General features: G+C 41.9%; 1 protein-coding gene across 1 annotated transcript in view; it reads right to left on the bottom strand.

Moving 5' to 3' along the window:
- The window catches only part of LOC110496055 (zinc finger protein ZFPM2-like), a 111,740-nt gene that overhangs the window by 75,571 nt on the left and 12,564 nt on the right, over positions 1-23,605 (bottom strand). Inside the window, exons 2-3 of the mRNA XM_036952532.2 lie at positions 14,699-14,836; positions 12,215-12,313 (exon numbers count right to left, since the gene is read on the bottom strand). Of these exons, the coding sequence (XP_036808427.1) occupies positions 12,215-12,313; positions 14,699-14,836 (237 nt within the window). The remainder of the gene's footprint in view (positions 1-12,214; positions 12,314-14,698; positions 14,837-23,605) is intronic.

Raw genomic sequence — 23,605 nt, 5'->3', positions numbered from 1 at the left:
GATTTCAGAGCACTCTCGTCTGAGTGTGCTAGAGGGCGGAGAATAACTGATGAATTTGCGAAAGCTCTATACCCACTGAATATGGCCGGTGTCAGTAAACATCAGTAAACATCGGCCAGAGGGTCTGGTGTGCGCTCTGAATGCGAAACGCTCTGAATTTACGAATTGACAATCTGACAGCACAGTTGCAGTCACCAACACTCTGGATAACATAACAGCCTGACCAGCTCTGATAGGGTGAGTAATGCTCAGTGAACTGTTCTCTCTCACTTAGATGTCTGGAAGTAGCTAGCAAGTTAGCTTGGGTACTTCACTGCTGTTAGTACATTTGGATCAACCCTTAAAGAGATGGGTGGGGCTAAAGCATAAAAGGGTGTGAATGGGTGTCGACAAAGGGCACTCCAATAGTACTACCAAAACAATCAAAGGCCATTTTCTCACAAGTGAGTTTCCAAGTTTATCAACTTTCAAAGCAAAATTACTTTCCCATTGTTCCTAAACTGTACTGTATGGTATAACATTTTGTAGCTCTGAGTTTCTACTTTTATCCAATGTAAAAAACACAATTTCAAATGTTGCTACATTTGAGCCGGTCAGTCACATATGCTGAGCACTTGTTGGCTGTTTTTCCTTCACTCTAACTCGTCCCAAACCATCTCAGTTGGGTTGAGATCAGGTGATTGTGGAGGCCAGGTCATCTGATGCAGCACTCCATCACTAGCACTTACACAGCCTGGATGTCATGTATTGTCATGTTGTGTCTTGTTTCTGTCCTTTCTCTTCACCCTGTCTCCCTCTGCTGGTCGTTTTAGGTTACCTTTTCTCCCCCTCTTTCCCCCAGCTGTTCCTTGTCTCCTCCTAACTACCTCGTCACCCCTTTTCCCACCTGTTCCCTTTTTCCCTCTGATTAGTCCTCTATATCTCTCTCTGTTTTTGTTTCTGTCTTTGTCGGATTCTTGTTTGTGTTATTCATGCCTGAACCAGACTATCGTCATGTTTGCTGCAACCTTGTCCTGTCCTGTCGGAATCTGCCGGTCCATCTGAGCCTACCTATGTTTTGTTATTAAAGAAGCTCTGTTTACGTTAATTCGCTTTTGGGTCCTCATTCACGCACCGTAACACTGGAGGTGTGTTGGGTCATTGTCCTGTTGAAAAACAAATTTTAGTCCCACTAAGAGCAAATCAGATGGAATGGGGTATCACTGCACAATGCTGTGGTAACCATGCTGGTTAAGTGTGCCTTGAATTCTAAATAAATCAACAACAGTGTCACCAGCACACCATTTACATTTTTTTTATTTAACTAGGCAAGTCAGTTAAGAACAAATTCTTATTTACAATGACGGCCTACCCCAGCCAAACCATACCCCAGACAACACTGGGCAAATTGTGCGCCGCCCTATGGGTTTCCCAATCATGGCCGGTTGTGATACAGCCTGGGATCTAACCAGGATCTGTAGTGACGCCTCTAGCACTAAGATGCAGTGCCTTAGGCCACTGTGCCACTCGGGAGCCCTAACCATCACACCTTCTCCTCCATGCTCACGGTGGAAACCACACATGCGGAGATCATCTGTTCACCTACTCTGCTTCTCACAAAGACAGAGCGGTTGTGAGCAAGAAATCTCAAATTTGGACTCATCAAACCAAAGGACAGATTTGCACCGGTCTAATGCTTATTGCTTTCTTGACCCAAGTAAGTCTCTTCTTCTTATTGGTGTCCTTTTAGTAGTAGTTCCTTTGCAGCAATTCAACCATGAAGGCCTGATTCACGTGGTCTCCTCTGAACAGTTGATGTTGAGATGTGTCTGTTACTTGAAGTCTGTGAAGCATTTATTTGGGCTGCAATTTCTGAGGCTGGTAACTCTAATGAACTTACCCTCTGCAGCAGAGGTAACTCTGGGTCATCCTTTCCTGTGGCAGTCCTCATGAGAGCCAGTTTCATCATAGCGCTCGATGGTTTTTGTGACTGCACTTGAAGAAAGGTTCAAAGTTCTTGACATTTTCTAGATTGACTGACCTTCATGTCAGTAATGGACTGCCGCTTCTCTTTGATTATCTGAGCTGTTAATATGGACTTGTTTTTTTTACCAATTAGGGCTATCTTCTGTAAACACCCCTACACCCCTACCTTGTCACAACACAACTGATTGGCTCAAATGTATTAGAAGGAAAGAAATTCCACAAATGAACTTTTAACAAGGCACACCTGTTAATTGAAGTGCATTCCAAGTGACTACCTCATGAAGCTGGTTGGGAGAATGCCAAGAGTGTGCAAAGCTGTCATCAAGGCAAAGGGTGGCTACTTTGAAGAATCTCACATATAGAATATATTTTGATTTGTTCAACACTTTTTTTGGGTTACTACATGATTCCATATGTGTTATTTCATAGTTATGATGTCTTCACTATTATTCTACAATGTAGAAAATAGTTTTTTAAAAATAAAGAAAAACCTTTGAATAAGTAGGCGTGTCCAAACGTTTGACTGGTATTGTAGATGATGTATTAAATACCTTGCTAATGATCAATGTAAAAAAAAATCCACAGGAGCTGATTCACATGATCTACTACAGCTTTCAGCCCCACTTATTGTTGAACCTATATTTTTAACTTAACAATTGATACTGGGTTTATCCCTTAGATTTGGAAGGTGGCACATGTCCTCCCCCTACATAAGCATGGAGATCCTTCTGACTTAGATAATTACTGCCCAATCTCCAAGTTATCTTGCCTAGCCAAGCTATTAGAATCCCTGACCAAATCCCAGCTAAGAACTTTTTAAACTTCTCACTCTATTCTAAACATGCACGGTTTCAGACACTACGCTTGTTTTAGATGGTGTTAAATTGCCTAGATCATAAAAAACATTGTGCTGCCTTATTTCTAGATCTTTCCGAGGCATTCGACACCATTGACCATTCCCTACACATTCAAATGCTGTCTGAAATGGGCCTGGATAAGGAGTCTTGCAAATATTTTTTTATTTCACCTTTATTTAACGAGGCAAGTCAGTTAAGAACAGATTCTTGTTTTCAATGACAGCCTAGGAACAGTGGGTTAACTGCCTGTTCAGGGGGAGAATGACAGATTTGTACCTTGTCAGCTCGGGGATATGAACTTTAACTTTGGGTTACTAGTCCAACGCTCTAACCACTAGGCTACCCTGCCGCCCCAAATGGCTTACCATGGTTTGCAAATGGTTTAAGACCTACACTGTATTCGACAAACAGGACACAATGTGTGCTTTCTGATGGTGTCAAGTCTAGTTTCCTTGATATTAGGAAAGGTGCACCACAGGGGTAGATTTTGGTCCTCTTCTCTTTACTATTCATATAAATAATATTGGTCTATGTATTAAATCCCTTCATATTAATCTGTATGCAGATGATATGGTTATGTATGCCATTGCACTGACTGTTGACCATGCTGATTTTGTTACATTACATGAAGGCAATGTTGATTTAAAACTTGTACTTAATGCAGGCCAAACAAAAAATATGTCAGATGGGCTACATATTCACTCATTGATTGTTTCTCAAATCGAGCGGGTTACCGCCAATAAAGATCTGGACGTTTAGATTAAGATCTAACACCTAAAAAACATACTGATGAGCTAGTTAAAAAGCAAAGATTTAAAGGTGCACTATGTAGAAAAATTCTAATTCGCCTAATTTCAGTTTGTGACGAAACAAGCAAGTATAGTGGAGAGAATGATTGTACCATCTAAACAGCTCCATATCCAAAAATATAGTAGTTTCAGCTGTTTTGAAACTGATGTAAAAGACGCTAAAACAAAAATTATGAATGTGAAGTATAGAAATAGTGCACATAGAACAGCTCTACCGTTTTACACTTGCTTTTAACGAGAATGACAGATCTATAACTCTATAACCAAAAAGTTACATATTGCAGCTTTAATTAAAGTTTCATTTTTGGAAATAGCTCTTGCCTCTCCATGAACAGCAGAAAGCAGATTGCACTGTACATGTTTCTGCCAGTTCTTGACTATGGTGATAGTTAAACCTTTGGATGCTGTCTACCATAGCGCCCTTGGCTTTATTACAGGTGACAGTTTTAATACTCATCACTGCATCCTGTATAAGAAGGTCAGCTGGACCTCACAAAAATCCTGCATACCAACTTCATTACTCCCTTCTTGTTTACAAAGCTTGGCTCCACAAGCTTCTAACATACCTCCTTTCTCTGTTGAAATATAACAACATTTTGATACCAAACCCGTTCGCAGGGTGGATTAACTCTTAAGGTCCCGCTTGTCTCCTCAAAGTTTAGTGAATCCATCTTTAGATTTAACGCACCACAGTTATGGAATACCTTACAAAACAAATGACACCTGGATTCCCTGGTGCCGATAGGGTAGTTTAAAACTCTAGTTAGTTTAAAACTGCTATTAAATGAGTTCACTGAATTGTGCATTTGTTTCAATTGATTATTGTAACTTGTTGCAATAACCGGATGTAATGTATTTTTAGCTGTCTTGTAGTTTTTATATCTTTTTGTTGTATTGATGGACTTTTTCGGAGCACCATTGTAAATGAGACATTGGTCTCAATTGGGTTCCCCTGGGTTCCCCTATAAAAGTTCATACAAAATAAAATACAAATCACCCAGTTTCAGGAGTATTTTTTGAAAATGCTCTAGGAGATCAACCAAATAGAAAGGCTGACGAACCTAAGTCTCTGGCTCAGTGTGATCAGGAGTAGTTTTTTTCTTCGTGACTAAGAACTTGGATTACAGAGAGGCAGGGAGTTCCTGGTTGAGCGGCCCACTGGTCTTGTTAAATTCAATGAGCACTGAGCATACCCGTAAAAACATCACGGAATACATAAATCCAATACTCCAATATCCATTAAAAATATCTTCAAGTCTGTCACGCAACGCACATTTCCCCCTCTCTCTCTGTCTCTCTCTTTCTCTCCCTCTCTCTCTCTCACTCTCAAGTCAAATTTCTCTCTCTCTGATGACTTTCTCTGTTAAAAAAAAAATACAATTAATTTAAGTTTGGTTTTGGGGGGAACATTGGGGACTCGGGAGATTTAAAGAACATTTTAAACTCTGTTTTCATTTTTCTGTCTCCCTCTCGTCTTACTGCACCGCTCCCCCACATCAGTAATCCAATACACAGGCTCCTATTGTGCTGAGATGAGAGGCTGGCCTCCTCCACTGCTGGGGACCTGATGCACCTCGCTCCCTCTCGCTCTCTCACACACCCCTCACTCCCTCTCTTGCTCTCTCTCTACAGCATAATCTGTGAGGGACTTAAAGGGACCTTATCTCCAGGCTCTACTGCTTCATTTCATGCTTGATTTACTTTAATTTGTCTGATAGGGCACAAGGATTTGGAGAAAGCCCATCTTTGGCTTAGGAGAGGAAGTGAGAGGAAAAAAACACATTTCTCAGGCACATTGTCACAGGTTTTTTACTTCTCTCTCACTCTCTCTCTCTCTCTCCCTCTCTCTCTCTCTGTCTAGATTTCACGGAGAAGGGAATGATCTTGCTGCTGTGGTGCAGTAGTCTGTTTGAGTGCGTTGGGGGTTTCAAGCTGTTGGAGAATAAAGAGGTTGTAGGGTGTGGAGTGATTTTATGATGTGCTGCAGCACAGTGATGGATGTGTTAAGTCCTCTCACAGTCGTACTGTGAGACCGTGTACAGCCCCTGCTGATGGTTCAGGGCTGACCAACCACAAGCTCAAGACTCAGATATACAGTATAGCACTGATATAATCACCCCAACATTAAAGAAAAGGTTGTGTTCTGTAGACGGAAATCCCAATCCCACAACCGGTCTAGAACCATCTAAATAGCCAATTCCACAAAACACTAATGCAATAATTAAAATATGCATCTTCATATTAAATAATTCTGTATATAATTGGGAGAATAATAAATAACAATATTAATGATACAATTTATTCCTTGATTGACTTCCATACTTCCTCAGTAACCTGTGTATGTTTCCTCTGGCCCAACAGGCTTTCTTTTCCTTCCACACACTTCCCATTTTATTTTACCATTATCAGAAAGCTTACATTTCACTCCCCTGGCCTTTCTGTCAAACCCCTGTGGGGTAGGGAGCATCGCTGCTCAGGTCAAGCCTTTCTAGTTCTATTCTTCCTTTAGATCTGCCACTCTCCCCCCATTTACAAACACTTAAGGCACTTTCCATGCCATTGACAGACTTGAATTCAAACATCCAAACGTAAGCAGTTGTCCTCTCCCTCAATCACTTGAGGAGAAATGGACTACTTCTAATCTTTTTAAGAAACATTTGTGTGTTGAAAATGCCTAACCACTTGTATAATCTATTTGCATACACTTAAAACAGACATACCCCACCAGACACGCCACTATGGGTTTCTTCATGGTACCCGAACCAAAAACAGATTTAATGCGTCACTCAGTTATGTATAGAGCCATGTCACCGTGGAATGCTCTGCCACCAGAGGTAACTCTCGAAAAAAGTTTAGCTTTAAAAAATAAATGAAATAACATTTCACTTGTATCACTGAGCATCTTGAATTTAACTGTACTGTATATATGAATATGTATATATGAATACTGTGTAAATAGTATTTTTGTTGCCTCTTGGTGTCTATATAACTCTTATTTTTAATTTAATGTAATATCTTATGTTGTTCTTCTCTGTTAGTGTTCTGTACTTTATCATGTGTTTGTTTGTTTGATCCAAATAAACTAAACTCACAAAAAATATAGGCTAACCTGACTGCGATAATTGAAATTCCCCTCAAGACACGAAATTTACTTAACAGCGGCTGTGTGAGCGTTGATAAACAGACTGATGATCCAGCAACAAGTCTTTATCCAGGCTGAGGCTTTAATTACTGCCGAGTTGTTTGTTGAGGAGATGATTAATATGCTGGAGAAAACCTCCTAATTGAATACCGCAACACTCCAACAATCAGGGAGGAACATGGCGTTTTGTTTTTGTGAAGATTAGAGGCCTTTATCATTATCGATATGAATATTATTATTAACAGCATTATTTGGTATCTTAGTTCATTCGGCTGACAACCAGGTCCCTCCTCCTCCTCCCTCCGTCGTTCATCCACATAGTGAGAGATCCATCATTTAGACACTGCCTTTATAAACGAGACAAAGTGAGGGTCAGGTGGACAAGTGTGTTGATAATATTCACCAAGGAGGAATTGGAAGTATAGCGAGATATATAATACTTGATTGGCTTATGTTATACGAATGACACTTTCCACACCTTTCAGATGTATACAGAAGCCTATTCAAATTCTGCATGTCAAAAGTCAATCTTCCTGTTCTTACACAGTAAATCAAGGATAGTTGAAATCACAGACTTTAAAAAAATGTGGGTTAAATTGAAGAGAGTGATACAATTCCTGGAGTTAGTATTGATATCTGGAGTTGATTGAGACGGAGTACTTTTAACTCCATTAAGAGTAACCAGAGCCAGGAAGTTACATCGATGGAGTGATCCACAGATTTGGGAGGGGCTTCATTGTCATATTTCCAAGCATGTCCTGTTACAGATAGATTTTGAAAATGATTTTTAATCTGTGTTTTGATTGTTTGCATTTGATTGTTAATTATCTTATGCCACCCAAAGATAAGAAACATTCAGATTGGATTAGTTTTGCAAAAATGTAAGTGGTTGGATTTAAAGCAACCGTTAGTGAGATAGTTATTCCAGTTTACGTAGTGTAGGTCGTCTTCATGGACTGGGATTTCTTCCCTACTCTGACAAGCATTCTAAACACAAGTTGTGAGTGATGTCTTCCTGCAAGTTGGCTTCCAACAGACATTGAATGTCACATTGCAAACCAACATAATGTGACACATTAAGACATTTTCAAATAAGGCTTCACACACTTAGAGCTCAAAGGAAGTTGATTGTTAATTCAAAGCAACACAGAAAAGTGTAAAATGGCAAGGGAGTTGATTAAAAACAACACTGACAATAGTAAAATGGCAATTGGAGTTAAATTTAAGTAACTCTCTGAGGGTTGGATATTCACTTAATTTAGTGATGCTTTAACTCCAAAAATATTAACACGATGACGAGAGTAGTTTTAACACAACCCGTGGGTGGGACCATATAAACTCCAAATAGTGTTACATTTGGAGTTGATTTATTTATTGCTATTTAACCGAGTTCGTTTCCAATGTGGCACTTTCAAAAATACCTTTCAGATGTACACGTATACTATACAGTAGATGTATCCTGTATCCCTGACTTCATCACTTCACATAACTATCTTCTTTCAATAACACCTTTCAGTTGTAGGACTATATACATACATATATATATATATATATATATATATATATATATATATATATATATATAGTATTTACATACATCCCTGGCTTCACCACATCACATACTGTAATATATCAGAAGTAAAGAGACTGTCTCCCGATGTATCTCCCTGCTCTTACATTTCCAATCCACTCTAGCCCAATGTGGCCGGCCTGGTCTCGCCACTGGTTTACACCCGCTTTGCTCTCCGCCAGTCCCCCTGTGAAAAGGCTTTAGGGACTCAATCATGGGGACTTTGATGTCGTCTGGAGCTGTAATGATTTAACATTGTTCCAGGGATTTCTCTAATCCAACACTGCCATTAAAATCCATTTTCCATCCCCATCCCTAGTCCGATCCTCCCAGGCCCTCGTTACTTGCTGCTGTATCCGTGTCGCTCCTCCGTCTCACTTTGTCTCCCTCTCTCTCTCTCTCTCTCTCTCTCTCTCGCTCTCTCTCGTTATTCATCTCTCTCTCGCTCTACTCTCTCCCGAAACGTATTATTGGACTTATTATTGGACAGGATCAAATGTACATTTCTTGGCCGTTGGAAAAAGTTATATCCAAGTCAGAGTGGTTGGCGGTGATAATGAATGTTGAAAGTCAATTGAAACTGTATGCCTACAGGCTTATTATTATAGATTGATTATAGAATAGGTTTGTGATTATATAACACATTTATATTTCACTGTTAGGAAGATGTAACGTTGACAGGACACCACAATTGACATAAAAGCTTCCATCACGTGGACTGGGAGATGTTTCGTATTGCGTCAGATAACAACATTGACGAATACGCTGATTCGGTGTGCGAGTTCATTAGAACGTGCGTTGAAGATGTCGTTCCCATAGCAACGATTAAAACATTCCCTAACCAGAAACCGTGGATTGATGGCAGCATTCGTGTGAAACTGAAAGCGCGAACCACTGCTTTTAATCAGGGCAAGGTGTCTGGTAACATGACCGAATACAAACAGTGCAGCTATTCCCTCCGCAAGGCTATCAAATAAGCTAAGCGCCAGTACAGAGACAAAGTAGAATCTCAATTCAACGGCTCAGACACAAGAGGCATGTGGCAGGGTCTACAGTCAATCACGGACTACAGGAAGAAACCCAGCCCAGTCACGGACCAGGATGTCTTGCTCCCAGGCAGACTAAATAACTTTTTTGCCCGCTTTGAGGACAATACAGTGCCACTGACACGGCCTGCAACGAAAACATGCGGTCTCTCCTTCACTGCAGCCGAGGTGAGTAAGACATTTAAACGTGTTAACCCTCGCAAGGCTGCAGGCCCAGATGGCATCCCCAGCCGCGCCCTCAGAGCATGCGCAGACCAGCTGGCCGGTGTGTTTACGGACATATTCAATCAATCCCTATACCAGTCTGCTGTTCCCACATGCTTCAAGAGGGCCACCATTGTTCCTGTTCCCAAGAAAGCTAAGGTAACTGAGCTAAATGACTACCGCCCCGTAGCACTCACATCCGTCATCATGAAGTGCTTTGAGAGACTAGTCAAGGACCATATCACCTCCACCCTACCTGACACCCTAGACCCACTCCAATTTGCTTACCGCCCAAATAGGTCCACAGACGATGCAATCTCAACCACACTGCACACTGCCCTAACCCATCTGGACAAGAGGAATACCTATGTGAGAATGCTGTTCATCGACTACAGCTCGGCATTCAACACCATAGTACCCTCCAAGCTCGTCATCAAGCTCGAGACCCTGGGTCTCGACCCCGCCCTGTGCAACTGGGTACTGGACTTCCTGACGGGCCGCCCCCAGGTGGTGAGGGTAGGCAACAACATCTCCTCCCCGCTGATCCTCAACACTGGGGCCCCACAAGGTTGCGTTCTGAGCCCTCTCCTGTACTCCCTGTTCACCCACGACTGCGTGGCCACGCACGCCTCCAACTCAATCATCAAGTTTGCGGACGACACAACAGTGGTAGGCTTGATTACCAACAACGATGAGACGGCCTACAGGGAGGAGGTGAGGGCCCTCGGAGTGTGGTGTCAGGAAAACAACCTCACACTCAACGTCAACAAAACTAAGGAGATGATTGTGGACTTCAGGAAACAGCAGAGGGAACACCCCCCTATCCACATCGATGGAACAGTAGTGGAGAAGGTAGCAAGTTTTAAGTTCCTCGGCATACACATCACAGACAAACTGAATTGGTCCACTCACACAGACAGCATCGTGAAGAAGGCGCAGCAGCGCCTCTTCAACCTCAGGAGGCTGAAGAAATTCGGCTTGTCACCAAAAGCACTCACAAACTTCTACAGATTGACAATCGAGAGCATCCTGGCGGGCTGTATCACCGCCTGGTATGGCAACTGCACCGCCCTCAACCGTAAGGCTCTCCAGAGGGTAGTGAGGTCTGCACAACGCATCACCGGGGGCAAACTACCTGCCCTCCAGGACACCTACACCACCCGATGTCACAGGAAGGCCATAAAGATCATCAAGGACATCAACCACCCGAGCCACTGCCTGTTCACCCCGCTATCATCCAGAAGGCGAGGTCAGTACAGGTGCATCAAAGCTGGGACCGAGAGACTGAAAAACAGCTTCTATCTCAAGGCCATCAGACTGTTAAACAGCCACCACTAACACTGAGTGGCTGCTGCCAACACACTGACACTGACTCAACTCCAGCCACTTTAATAATGGGAATTGATGGGAAATGATGTAAATATATCACTAGCCACTTTAAACAATGCTACCTTATATAAATGTTACTTACCCTACATTATTCATCTCATATGCATACGTATATACTGTACTCTATATCATCGACGGTATCCTTATGTAATACATGTATCACTAGCCACTTTATACTATACTATGCCACTTTGTTTACATACTCATCTCATTTGTACATACTGTACCCGATACCATCTACTGTATCTTGCCTATGCTGCTCTGTACCATCACTCATTCATATATCCTTATGTACATATTCTTTATCCCCTTACACTGTGTACAAGACAGTAGTTTTGGAATTGTTAGTTAGATTACTTGTTATTACTGCATTGTCGGAACTAGAAGCACAAGCATTTCGCTACACTCGCATTAACATCTGCTAACCATGTGTATGTGACAAATAAAATTTGATTTGATTTGATTTGATTTGAAAAGTAAAAAATCTACATAAAAAAAATCATATTTGTTTAAATTTCAAGATTCATATATAAAATATGTTGTATCCCATCAGAGGAAAGTGTGTATAACCACCCTTCCATATAGTGTCATTATTCCCTAAGCCAGTGATTCTCAAACCTCTCCTTGGGGACAATAAGACATTTAACAATTTTGTTATAGCCCAGAACTAACTCACCTGATTCACCTAGTCAAGTGTTTCATGATTAGTTGACCATTTGAATCAGGTCTGCTAGCTGTGGAATAGTTAAAATACTTGGAACGACTGGGGGTCCCACAGGAGAGGTTTGGAAAACCCTTCCCTAAGCAACCTCACCAAAGAGCAGCAAAATCTTGAAGAAAAATACATATTTCTAAACGATCAGATAAAAGGCAGTGTAGCTCATTACTGACATGGACATGATTCTTTATCTCCTTTTAATCATGTTCTGCCCTGAAGGAGAGCAGAGAGAGAGAGACGATACCACACTGACTGTAGTAATCTGGGACAAAGACTGAATGTCTGTCTGTGCTAGTAATATCACACTAGACAATGGCTACAAAACCATGAAAAGATATGAACCAGATATGCCAGATCCTTTACGTGTATGACTTGTGTTTGTTCCGGTTAATTAACCAACTCATAAGTCCACCACACCTCCAGCAAATTTTGATGAAGTTGTGGTGGATTTATGAGTTGGTTAAATAATCGGGGATAGTGTAGTGTGTGTGCGTGCATGTCTGTGTTGTCTTACTTGGTCCGTTCCACTCTTCCTTGTTCTGTGGCCTTACTCCCGACTTCCCACTGTGTCCATCATCAACCTGTGATTTTGATTGTCCACACTCTTCTTCCCCTGAGGAAGGATAGTTCAGAGGTCAGCCTCACTCGGCAGCAAAGGGGCCATCTAATGGTAACATCGACTTGGTTATTCTACAGTCAACTTGCTATTCATTTAGACATGAAATGGTTATTACGCAAATTCATTTTTAAACAACTGTTGAAATGTGACTGCAAACTAAAGCATTAGCTGAGTCTATGCTATCTAACTGACGCCGTTCATACTGGGAATGAATGCAGCAAAAGAGAGAGAGAATGTGGTAAAGACTTCACGAGTAGGCAGCCTCAGGACAGTGACATTAAGCTGTGCTCCTTGAGCAACCTAAACTGGAGTAAATGTCTGATGTGTGTTTATTACAATGCAGTAATGTAACAGTGATGTTCTGTGAAACTAACAGGAAAAGTTCAACATCAGTTGAATGAAGGACATGAGGAATTACAGAGAGATTTGCAAAGCTACTGTACACAGCTGCTAGCCTGGTATTAATCTATTATTGGTTTAACTGTACTGATGTCTGCTAGAAGGAATTTGTATTGTAAGGGAGGATGAAATGGAGTTAGCTTGGCTGGGCCTAGAAAAAAAAGAACTTTCTGTTTAGAATGGATGATAACCCTGATATTACAGCCGTAACTGTATGTGCCTGACTGCTCGACGTCTACATAAAGTACGAGACTGACTCCTCTGCTGATGTTAGGTATGTCAGAAGCTTATGAAGCAGGGCTTTGTAAACAAAAAAAAGAGCGTAATGATGTGATCTACATGACTTTAAAGACGGCCAGACAATGTTTTGGTAAAGAATGCAGTGATGAGTAATAAAACCTGTGATAAAACAAAGGGTGCTATGACAAACAGTATCCAGGGGTATAAGAGTAGTGGCAGCTGCACTTTCAGAAATAGTATCACCATAATCAAGAACAGATAGAAAGGTTGACTGCACAATCTGCTTCCTGCTGACTAGAGAGGGGCAACATCTGTTTCTATTAAAAAAAAGGCCACTTTAAATCTTAGCTTCTTAACGAGCTCATTCGTATGCTTTTTTAACATTAAATCATTGTCAATTCAAATGCCAAGGTATTTGAATGCCGGGACTTGTTCGATTATAGAACCATCTGAGGAGTGAAGCTGCAAAACCGGACTGTGGCCATGACACAGCCAGGTCAGAAGTCAGAGCCTTTGCATACATAGTAGTACACTATACAGTATATTCAAAAGTATGCTATTTCAGCCACACCCTATGCTGCCAGGTGTATAAAATTGAGCACACGGCCACACAATCTCCATAGACAAACATTGGCAGTAGAATTGCCTTACTGAAGAGCTCAGTGACTTTCAACGTGGCACCGTCATAGGAGGCCACCTTTCCAACAAGTCAGTTCGTCAAATTTCTGCCCTGCTCCAGCTGCCCCGGTCAATTGTAAGTGCTGTTATTGTGAAGTGGAAATGTCTACGAGCAATAATGGCTCTGCCACAAAGTGGTAGGCCACACAAGCTCACAGAACGGGACCACTGAGTGTTGAAGCGCGTAGTGCATAAAATCGTCTGTCCTCGGTTGCAACACTCACTACCGCTTTCCAAACTGCTTCTGGAAGCAATGTCAGCACTGTTCGTTGGGAGCTTCATGAAATTGTTTTTCATAGCCGAGCAGCCGCACGCACACAAGCCTAAGATCACCACGCACAATGCCAACCGTCGGCTGGAGTGGTGTAAAGCTCGCCGACATTGGACTCTGGAGCAGTGGAAACGCGTTCTCTGGAGTGATGAATCACGCTTCACCATCTGGCAGTCCGACGGACAAATCTAGGTTTGGCGGTTGTCAGGAGAACGCAACCTGCCCCAATGCATAGTACCAACTGTAAAGTTTGGTGGAGGAGGAATAATGGTCTGGGGCTGTTTTTCATGGTTCGGGCTGTGCCCCTTAGTTTCAGTGAGGGGAAATCTTAAGGCTACAGCATACAATGCTGTAGATTATTCTATGCTTCCAACTTTGTGGGAACAGTTTGGGTGAGGCCTTTCCTGTTTAAGCATGACAATTCCCTATGCACAAAGCGAGGTCCATACAGAAACGGTTTGTCGAGATCATGTGGAAGAACTCGATTGACCTGCAAAGAGACCTGACCTCAACCCCATCAAAAACCTTTGGGATGAATTGACACACCAACTGCGAGCCAGGCCTAATCGCTCAACACAAGTCCCTGCAGTAATGTTCCAACATCTAGTGGAAAGCATTCCCAGCAGAGTGGAGTTATAGCAGGAAAGGGGGGACCAACTCCATATTAATGCCGATGATTTTGGAATGAGATGTTCGACGAGGTGGGGGATCTCAACAGTTATCAAGTGTTACAGTATATAAAGAAACAAACATATATACTATGGCTAGCATATATCAAGTAGAAGCATCACCTTTGCTGCTGGAGTCATCTGCATCTTTCACACTTTTGCGGCCGGCATCATCAGAGAGGTTCTCATCCATAGAGTCTTCATAAGACAGCGCCACGTTCTCCTCTAATTCACAAAGCGTCTGGCCCCCTTCCACACCAACTTCCGAAAAGGGGGAGAGAGAACAAAATAGAGAGAGATTGAGAGAATGAGAAAATTCAACATACCAATTAGGATCTGGTGAAAAATACTTGAATCAGTTATAGGACCCATTGCGAGGTATGGGGTCCGCTCACCAACCAATAATTCACAAAACGGTACAAACACCCAATTGGGACTCTGCATGGAGGATTCTGCATAAATATCCTTAGTGTACAACGTAAAACACTATATTGTCACGGATCCCTCCGGAACTGTGTCATTACGCACACTAATTGTATAAATGTGCCCTTTGGTTTCCATTGGGCTGTCAATTATTGTTCCAATGTCCGTTGGTCATGTGAGTACCTGTGCTGTGTTTTGGCTTTCGTGCCGCTTGTGTTGCGCAGATGATTAAGGGTCTCGCCCCGGTGTATTTATTCAAGGTACTCATCGCTCTATTTTTGTGGTTTCAACCCTGTGTTTTGCATACGCGTTTGTTTGGTCTTCGTCCCCGTGCCTTTACATGGCACGCTGTAATTTGGGTGAAATTTAACATTTAAAAAAAGATTACGCATTCCTGTGCCTGTCTCCCGATCCCTTTAGACCTAACCAAATCATGAGAAAACAAAAAGATAATTACTTGACACATTGGAAAGAATTAACAAAAAAACAGCAAACGAGAATGATATTTGGCCCTAAACAGAGAGTACGCAGTGGCAGAATACCTGACGACTGTGACTGACCCAAACTTAAGGAAAGCTTTGACTATGTACAGACTCAGTGAGCATAGCCGTGCTATGGAGAGAGGCCGCCGTCGGCAGACCTGGCTCTCAAGAGAAGACAGGCTATGTGCACACTGCCCACAAAATGAGGTGGAAACTAAGCTGCACTTCCATACCTCCTGCCAAATGTATGACCATATTAGAGACACATATTTCCCTCAGATTACACAGATCCACAAAGAATTTGAAAACAAATCCAATTTTGATTAACTCCCATATCTATTGGGAGAAATACCCCAGTGTGTCATCACAGCAGCAAGATTTGTGACCTGTTGCCACAAGAAAAGGGCAACCAGTGAAGAACAAACATCATTGTAAATACAACCCATATTTATGTTTATTTATTTTCCTCTTGTGCTTTAACTATTTGCACATAATATGACATTTGAAATGTCTTTATTCTTTTGGAACTTTTGTGAGTGTAATGTTCACTGTTTTTTTTATTGTTTATTACACTTTTGTTTATTATCTATTTCACATATTTTGGCAATGTAAACATATGTTTCCCATACCATTAAAGCTCCTTAAATTGAAGAGAGAGAGAGAGAGAGAGAGAGAGAGAGAGAGAGAGAGAGAGAGAGAGAGAGAGAGAGAGAGAGAGAGAGAGAGAGAGAGAGAGAGAGAGAGAGAGAGAGAGAGAGAGAGAGAGAGAGAGAGAGAGAGAGAGAGAGAGAGAAGTCAGTTCAAGCATTCCCGAAATAAGATGTCCACATCAATGATCAATACAATCTGCCTTCACAGAGGTCTTTCCTCTTCTCAGGCAGAGATTAGACTAGAATAATAGAAAACATTTTTGTCAAGGGAGAAATAGGTTGATACAATCAATGGGTTCTACTCCACTCTGCTTTTAAATTCTGAATAAAAGCATATTCTACACAACAAAGTGGTTATTCCACAGTGAGCAAAACGGGAACTGATCCAAAAGCCTAAGGTTGCACTGCAGGGCTAAATATTCACAAAAGCAAAAGTAAGCCACTGAAGGTAGTCAGAACATAACACACTTTTTTATCTGCCAGTACAATGTTGATTTTTTTCATTTACTCCTGATGCCTCTGGGAAGTTCATATTTGATTAATTTTCCTCCCCTCCACACAATTGTACTCATTTAAATCCCAATGATTCATTGCTGCTCCGAGCTACGCAAATTCTTTGATATTTGTATATTCCTGTTTTTGCTTTAATCAGGGGCGGTGACGGAATTGCGGCTACCTACCTGCCTGAAGGAATTAGTTCAGGACATTTTCACCTTTGAAATACTGTACGACATTTTTTCAAGTCATTTGAAACTTTGCATATTTACATTAGAATTTATGCTTGGAGTCTGACTGAGGATACATGAGGTGTAAAGAGAATATTGGTTTTGCACCACAAACGTATTGTTTGTGGTGGGTGTGTGTGTGTGTGCGTGCGTGCGTGTGGGTGTGTTCTTCTAGTTTTGTCGCACCTGGACTACTTTTCAGTCGTGTAGAGCCATGACATAGAGCCATGACTACATGGACATCTATTCCACATCTATTCCAAGCTGTAGAATCAGATTTAAAAAAACAGGTAAAAATTCACCTTATGGAACAGCGGGGACTGTGAAGAGACACACAAAGGCACAGGCACACACACACGTGATAAGATACGAACTCTACACACACGTACACATGGATGTTTTTATTGTAAATACTGTATGTGATCGTGGAGTAGTGGCCTGTGGGAACACACTAAATGTGCTGTGTAAAGTGTTATGAAATGTAATGTCATGTCAAATTTGAAACTGTATATAACTGTTAATGTTGCTGGACCACAGGATGGGGATCATTAATAAATAAACACAAATACAAATATCCTTGTGGGGGGGATCTTCAATCCCCAAAAGTCGCCACAAGGATAGTAACATAAGGAAAAGTATCCCTCGTGTGGACATTTCCCACGTCCGCATAAGGGCAAAGGCTATTTTAAGCTTAGAGGTTAGGGTTCAAATTAGAGTCATGTAAGAGGTTAGTAGTGGTTAGGTTTAGGGTTACGGGTTAGGGTAAGGGTTAAGCTTAGGGTTAGGGGTTAGGGAAAATAGGATTTTGAATGGAAATACATTTTAGGTCCCCACACGGAGAGAAGAATATAACGTGTGTATGTGCGTCTGTGTGTGCACTTACACATGTGAGTATGTTTGTGCATGCATGTGTGTGCTCTTAAGCCTTGTTCACACTGCAGGCCTTAATGCTCAAATCATTGCTTAGAATGTTCAAAGTGATAGTGTAAGAACTCTTTCTGGCTAGCCACAGTAGTACAGTATATCGTATAATACAGTATATACAGTAGCTAGGTAGCTGCTTAGCTTTCTAACACATTCACTCATTTATTTTTAATCAATTAACAAGCTAGTTAGCTACCACATGTTCTTGTCAAACTGTCAACAAGCAACAGTCTAAAAAGCACTTGAGGGCAAATAAATCAGATTTGACCATTCATACACAAGTCGCATGGCCAGGAATCAGGAATCAGATTTGTATCTGACTTCAAACTACCTACGAAGGTGTTTGAAATGTGGCTTGAAATATCCGACTCAATGTGCTTTTTGGCTGTTCGATTTGAGTCCCTTAAAACTGACAATGTCAACAGACTTTACTCTCTCTTATTCTTACACACAGCGTGAGAGCATCTTGACTGGCTGCCTCACCGCTTGGTATGGCAACTGCTCTCCATCTGACTGTAAGGTGCTACAGAGGGTAGTGCGTACGACCGAGTACTTCACTGGGGCAAACCAATATCTACACGGACTCTCTGTATTGCAGTGTGTTGTGAAATCGGTGAATGTATTGTAATGATTTTAAAATTGTATAACTGCCTTAATTTTGCTGGACCCCAGGAAGAGTAGCTGCTGCCTTGTCAGCAGCTAATGGGGATCCATAATAAATACAACATACAAATGGACCCTTTTTGCACTAACTCTTTTGACTCATCACACACTGCTGCTACTGTTTATCTAGCCTATTGCCTAGTCACTTTATCCCTACCTACAGTGCCTTCAGAAAGTATTCACACCCCTTGATTTTTCCACATTTTGTTGTGTTACAGCCTGAAATTAAAATGGACTACATTTACTTTTCATTGTCACTGGCCTACACACAGTACCTCATAATGTCAAAGTGGAATTGTTTAACGTTTTTACAAATGAATTCAAAATGAAAAGCTGAAATGTGTTGAGTCAATAAGTATTCAATCCCTTTGTTATGGCAAGCCTAAATACGTTTAGGAATAAAAATGTGCTTAACAAGTCACATAAGTTGCATGGACTCCCTCTGTGTGCAATAAGTGTTCAACCTGATTTGAATGACTACCTCATCTCTGTACCCAACACATAAAATGATATGTAAGGTCCCTCAGTCAAGCAATGAATTTCAAAAACAGATTCAACCACAAAGACCAAGGAGGTTTTCCAGTGTCTCACAAAGAAGGTCACCTATTGGTAGATGGGGCAGGGGGGGAAAGCAGACAGTGAATATCCCTTTGAGCATGGTGAAGTTATTAATGACACTTTGGATGGTGTATCAATACACCCAGTAACTGAAGACACAGGCGTGCTTACTAACTCAGTTGCCAGAGAGGAAGGAAACCGCTCAGGGGTTTCACCATGGGGCCAATGGTTACTTTAAAACGATTACATAGTTTAATCGCTGTGATAAGAGAACTGAGGATGGATCAACAACATTGTAGCTACTCCACTAACGCAATTGACAGAGTGAAAAGGAAGACCGTACAGAATAAAAATATTCCAAAACATGCATCCTGTTTGCAACAAGGCACTAAAGTAGTACTGCAAAAAATGTGGCAAAGCAATTCACTGATTGTCCTGAATACAAAGTGTTATGTTTGGGGCAAATCCAATACAACACATTACTGAGTACCACTCTCCATATTTTCAACCATAGTGGTGGCTGCATCATGTTATTGGTCTGCTTGTATTTATTATGGATCCCCATTATTTGCTGCCAAGGGAGCAGCTACTCTTCCTGGGGTCCAGCAACATTAAGGCAGTTACATATATTTCATTTCATAATACTTTTCACAACACATTAAGTGTGTGCCCTCGTGCCACTACCCTACTAGCACATACGTATATACACACAATACAAAATCAGTTAACTGATGTGGAATAGAGTTCCATGTAGCCATGGCTGTTGTAATCATTAAGGAGTTATTCAGGATAAGAAGAAACAGAATGGAGCTAAGCACAGACATAGAGGAAAACCTGGTTCAGTCTGCTTTACACCAGACAGAGTACATGTGTACGTGTGTGTAGAGTGCGTGTGTTATCATGTGTATGCGTGTGTCGGTCTCTTCACAGTCCCCACTGTTCCATAAGTTATATTTATATCTGTAACGATGACGCTGTGAGTCGAGAAGCAGGTGCAGGTGAAACGTTTAATGAAAACAACAAACATGAAACAAGACAGCGTAACAGAAGCGAGGTAACATGAACGCAGGTGCAATACCAACTGAGGATTGAACAAAAGGAAGGGACCTAAAAAGAGGAGGTTATGAGGTCCAGGTGTGAGTCATAACAATGAGTGCCAGGTGTGCGTAATGATGAGTGCCAGGTGTTAGCAATGATGATTCCCAGGTCCGGTGGATAGTATTCCGGCGACATCGCACACCGGAGAGGAGGAGCAGGAGTAGACGTGACAGTATCTGTTTTTTTTTATTGGATTCTACTGCTAGCATCAGTTAACTGATGTGGAATAAACATGGTGTGGTGCTAAACACAGACAAGAGGAAAACCTGGTTCAGTCTGAGCAATTGGGGGAGAAGGACCTTGATGGTCACTTTGACAGAACCCCTAGAGTTCCTCTGTGGAGATGAGAGAACCTTCCGGGAAAAAATCTATAGAATTTGTTTCTCCAATCAAGTTGTAGAAATATCTTAAGGATGATCAATAGAAACAGGATGCACCTGAACTCAATTTCATGTCTCATAGCAAAGGGTCTGAATACTTATGTAAATAAAGTACTTCTGTTTAAATTTTTCATAAATGTGCAAACATAAAACATAAAACTGTTTTGCTTTGTCATTATGTGGTATTGTGTGTAGATTTATGGGGAAATGAATTTAATCCAGTTTAGAATAAGGCTGTAACGTAATAAAATGATGAAATTGGGAAAGGCTCTGAATACTTTCTGAATGCACTGTACTGTACATATCTACCTCAATTACCTCGTACCCTGCACATCAACTCGGTACTGGTACCGTGTATATAGCCAAATTATCATTACTCATTGTGTATTTATTCCTTCTTTTATTGTTTTTCTATTATTTAGCTTTTTTTCTGTCTTCATTGTTGGGAAGGGCCTGTATGAATTTCACTGTTAGTCTACACCTGTTGTTTACGAAGCATGTGACAAATACCATTTTATTGATTGATTGGATTGTGTTGTAATTCACTTGTTGATAAAGCTCACAATTTTTTTTTTTATAAACTCTGGTAGACTGACTGTGATACGAACAATACAAATGTACAGAAATGGATGAGGGAGAAGCCTTCCTTCTCTCAAACACTGACTGAATCAGAAGAGCTAGAGAAACCACAACACATAGAGACACACACACACACACTAACCTACAAAATAAAATATGCAGGTATGATCTGAGTGACTGTAAATTACATAGTTATGTTTGTCTCCCTCCTGCGATGTAATAGGAGTGTGTTTGCAAGGTGATAGCGCCAGTGCACACTATCAGCTGGCTCCACAGTACAGTATGGGGCCTGTATCACAGAGCTGGCGCCCTCCACAGGTCCCCTAATTAGAGGTGAGGTAATTGAATGTGGAAATCATTCCTGAGCCTCAGCCACTACACTGCCTCTATACCATGCACACTCACGGACAGACGCACGCACGCACGCAAGCACACACACACACACATACGCACACATACACACAAACACACACATACACACAATGCTGGCTGATGCCTGGCTCCTGGTTTTCGAACCTGGTGACCGTAGCTTGCTTGGCCCAGGGACACAGCACTGCAGCAGCACCTGAGACTTCAATAGAAGTCAATGTAATCTGAAGTGTTTGTCAACCTTACGGTCCCTGGACCTGAACTCGTCCTCGGCCTTAGTGCTATGGTTAGCATCTCCATAGACGTGCATCTTACCAGTGTTCATAATAACACTAAGGCGTGAAACCTAAGAAGCATTTTCAAATCAATCAGCCCATTGTCACTTCATTAGGAACAGATGTCTCATGTTTTGAGGAAGCATGCAACTGGCATGCTGACTGCAGGAATGTCCACCAGAGCTGTTGCCGGAGAACTAAATGTTAATCTCTCTACCATAGGACTGTCATTTTAGAGAATTTGGCAGTTCGTCCAACCAGCCTCACAATCGCAGACCACGTGTAACTACGCCAGCCCAGGACCTCCACATCAAGCTTCTTCACCTGTGGTATCGTCTAAGACCAGCCAGCTGGACAACTGATGAAACTGTGGGTTTGTACAACTTAAGAATTTCTGCACAAACGGTCAAAAACGGTCTCAGGGAAGCTCATCTGGGGGCTCCTCTTCCTCACCAGGGTCTTGACCTGACTTCAGTTTGGCGTCGTAACCGCTTTCAGAAGGTAAATGCTCACCTTTGATGGCCACTGGCATGCTGGAGAAGTGTACTCTTCACGGATGAATCATGGTTTCAACTGTACCGGGCAGTATGGTGTCGTGTGGGAGAGCGGTCTGCTCATGTCAATGTTGTGAACAGAGTGCCCCATGGAGGCGGTGGGGTTATGGTATAGGCAGACAACAAAAACAATTGCATTTTATCGATTGCAATTTGTATGTACAGAGATACCGTGACGAGATTCTGAGGCCCGTTGTCGTACCATTCATCCGCCGCCATCAACTCGTGTTTCTGCATGATAATGCACTGCTCCATGTCACAAGGACCTGTACACAATTCCTGGAAGCTGAAAATGTCCCAGTTCTTCCTGCATATTCACCAGACATGTCACCCCATTGAGCATGTTTGAGATGCTCTGGGTCGACAATATTCCACAGGCCACAATCAACAGCCTGATCAACTCTTTGGCAAATGGTGGTCACACCGCTACCTTTTTTATTTTTTTATTTTATTTTTAATTATACCCCTTTTTCTCCCCAATTTCGTGGTATCCAATTGTTAGTTAGTAGCTACTATCTTGTGCGTCCTCCGATACCCAACCAAGCCGCACTGCTTCTTAACACAGCGCGCATCCAACTCGGAAGCCAGCTGCAGGAAACACTGTGCACCTGGCAACCTTGGTTAGCGCGCACCGCGCCCGGCCCACAGGAGTCTCTGGTGCGCGATGAGACAAGGATATCCCTACCAGCCAAACCCTCCCTAACCCGGACGACGCTAGGCCAATTGTGCGTCGCTGCACGGACCTCCCGGTCGCGGCCGGTTACGACAGAGCCTGGGCGCGAACCCAGAGTCTCTGGTGGCACAGCTGGCGCTGCAGTACAGCGCCCTTAACCACTGTGCCACCCGGGAGGCTCGCTACCTTTTTTTTAAAGAATCTGTGACCAACAGATGCATATCTGCATTCCCAGTCATGTGAAATCCATGGATTAGAACCTAATTAATTAATTAATTTCAATTGAGTGATTTCCTTATATGAACCGTAACTCAGATTGTTGCATGTTGCATTTATATTTTAGTTGCATTTTAGTTATTGAATTATCCAGGGCTTGTAACTCCTCTACCTTAGGTCTTAAGACCACAAACTCTAAAAGTCCTTCGGGCTATAGGGAAATTCTACTTCAATCATTAAAACATAAAAACATAAAACAGGGCAGGGACTTGGGAGGATTGATCATATGATATAAACGGGACCCTTCACTGAGAAAAATAAAAAAGGGTAACACCCAGGGTTGGTTAAACTCAGAAAAGGGCACAATCCTTAGTGACAATGATTTATACATAGGTGTGGTTTATGCTTCTCCCTCAGATTCATCTTACAATGATGATCAGTTTTCTGATCATCTCCAAAAA

The sequence above is a fragment of the Oncorhynchus mykiss genome, chromosome 18, assembly GCF_057628025.1.
Source record: "Oncorhynchus mykiss isolate SJ-2025 chromosome 18, ASM5762802v1, whole genome shotgun sequence".
Classification (NCBI taxonomy): domain Eukaryota; kingdom Metazoa; phylum Chordata; class Actinopteri; order Salmoniformes; family Salmonidae; genus Oncorhynchus; species Oncorhynchus mykiss.
The sequence above is the reverse complement of the archived record's forward strand: the minus strand, read 5'-3'. Positions and strand labels throughout refer to the sequence as shown.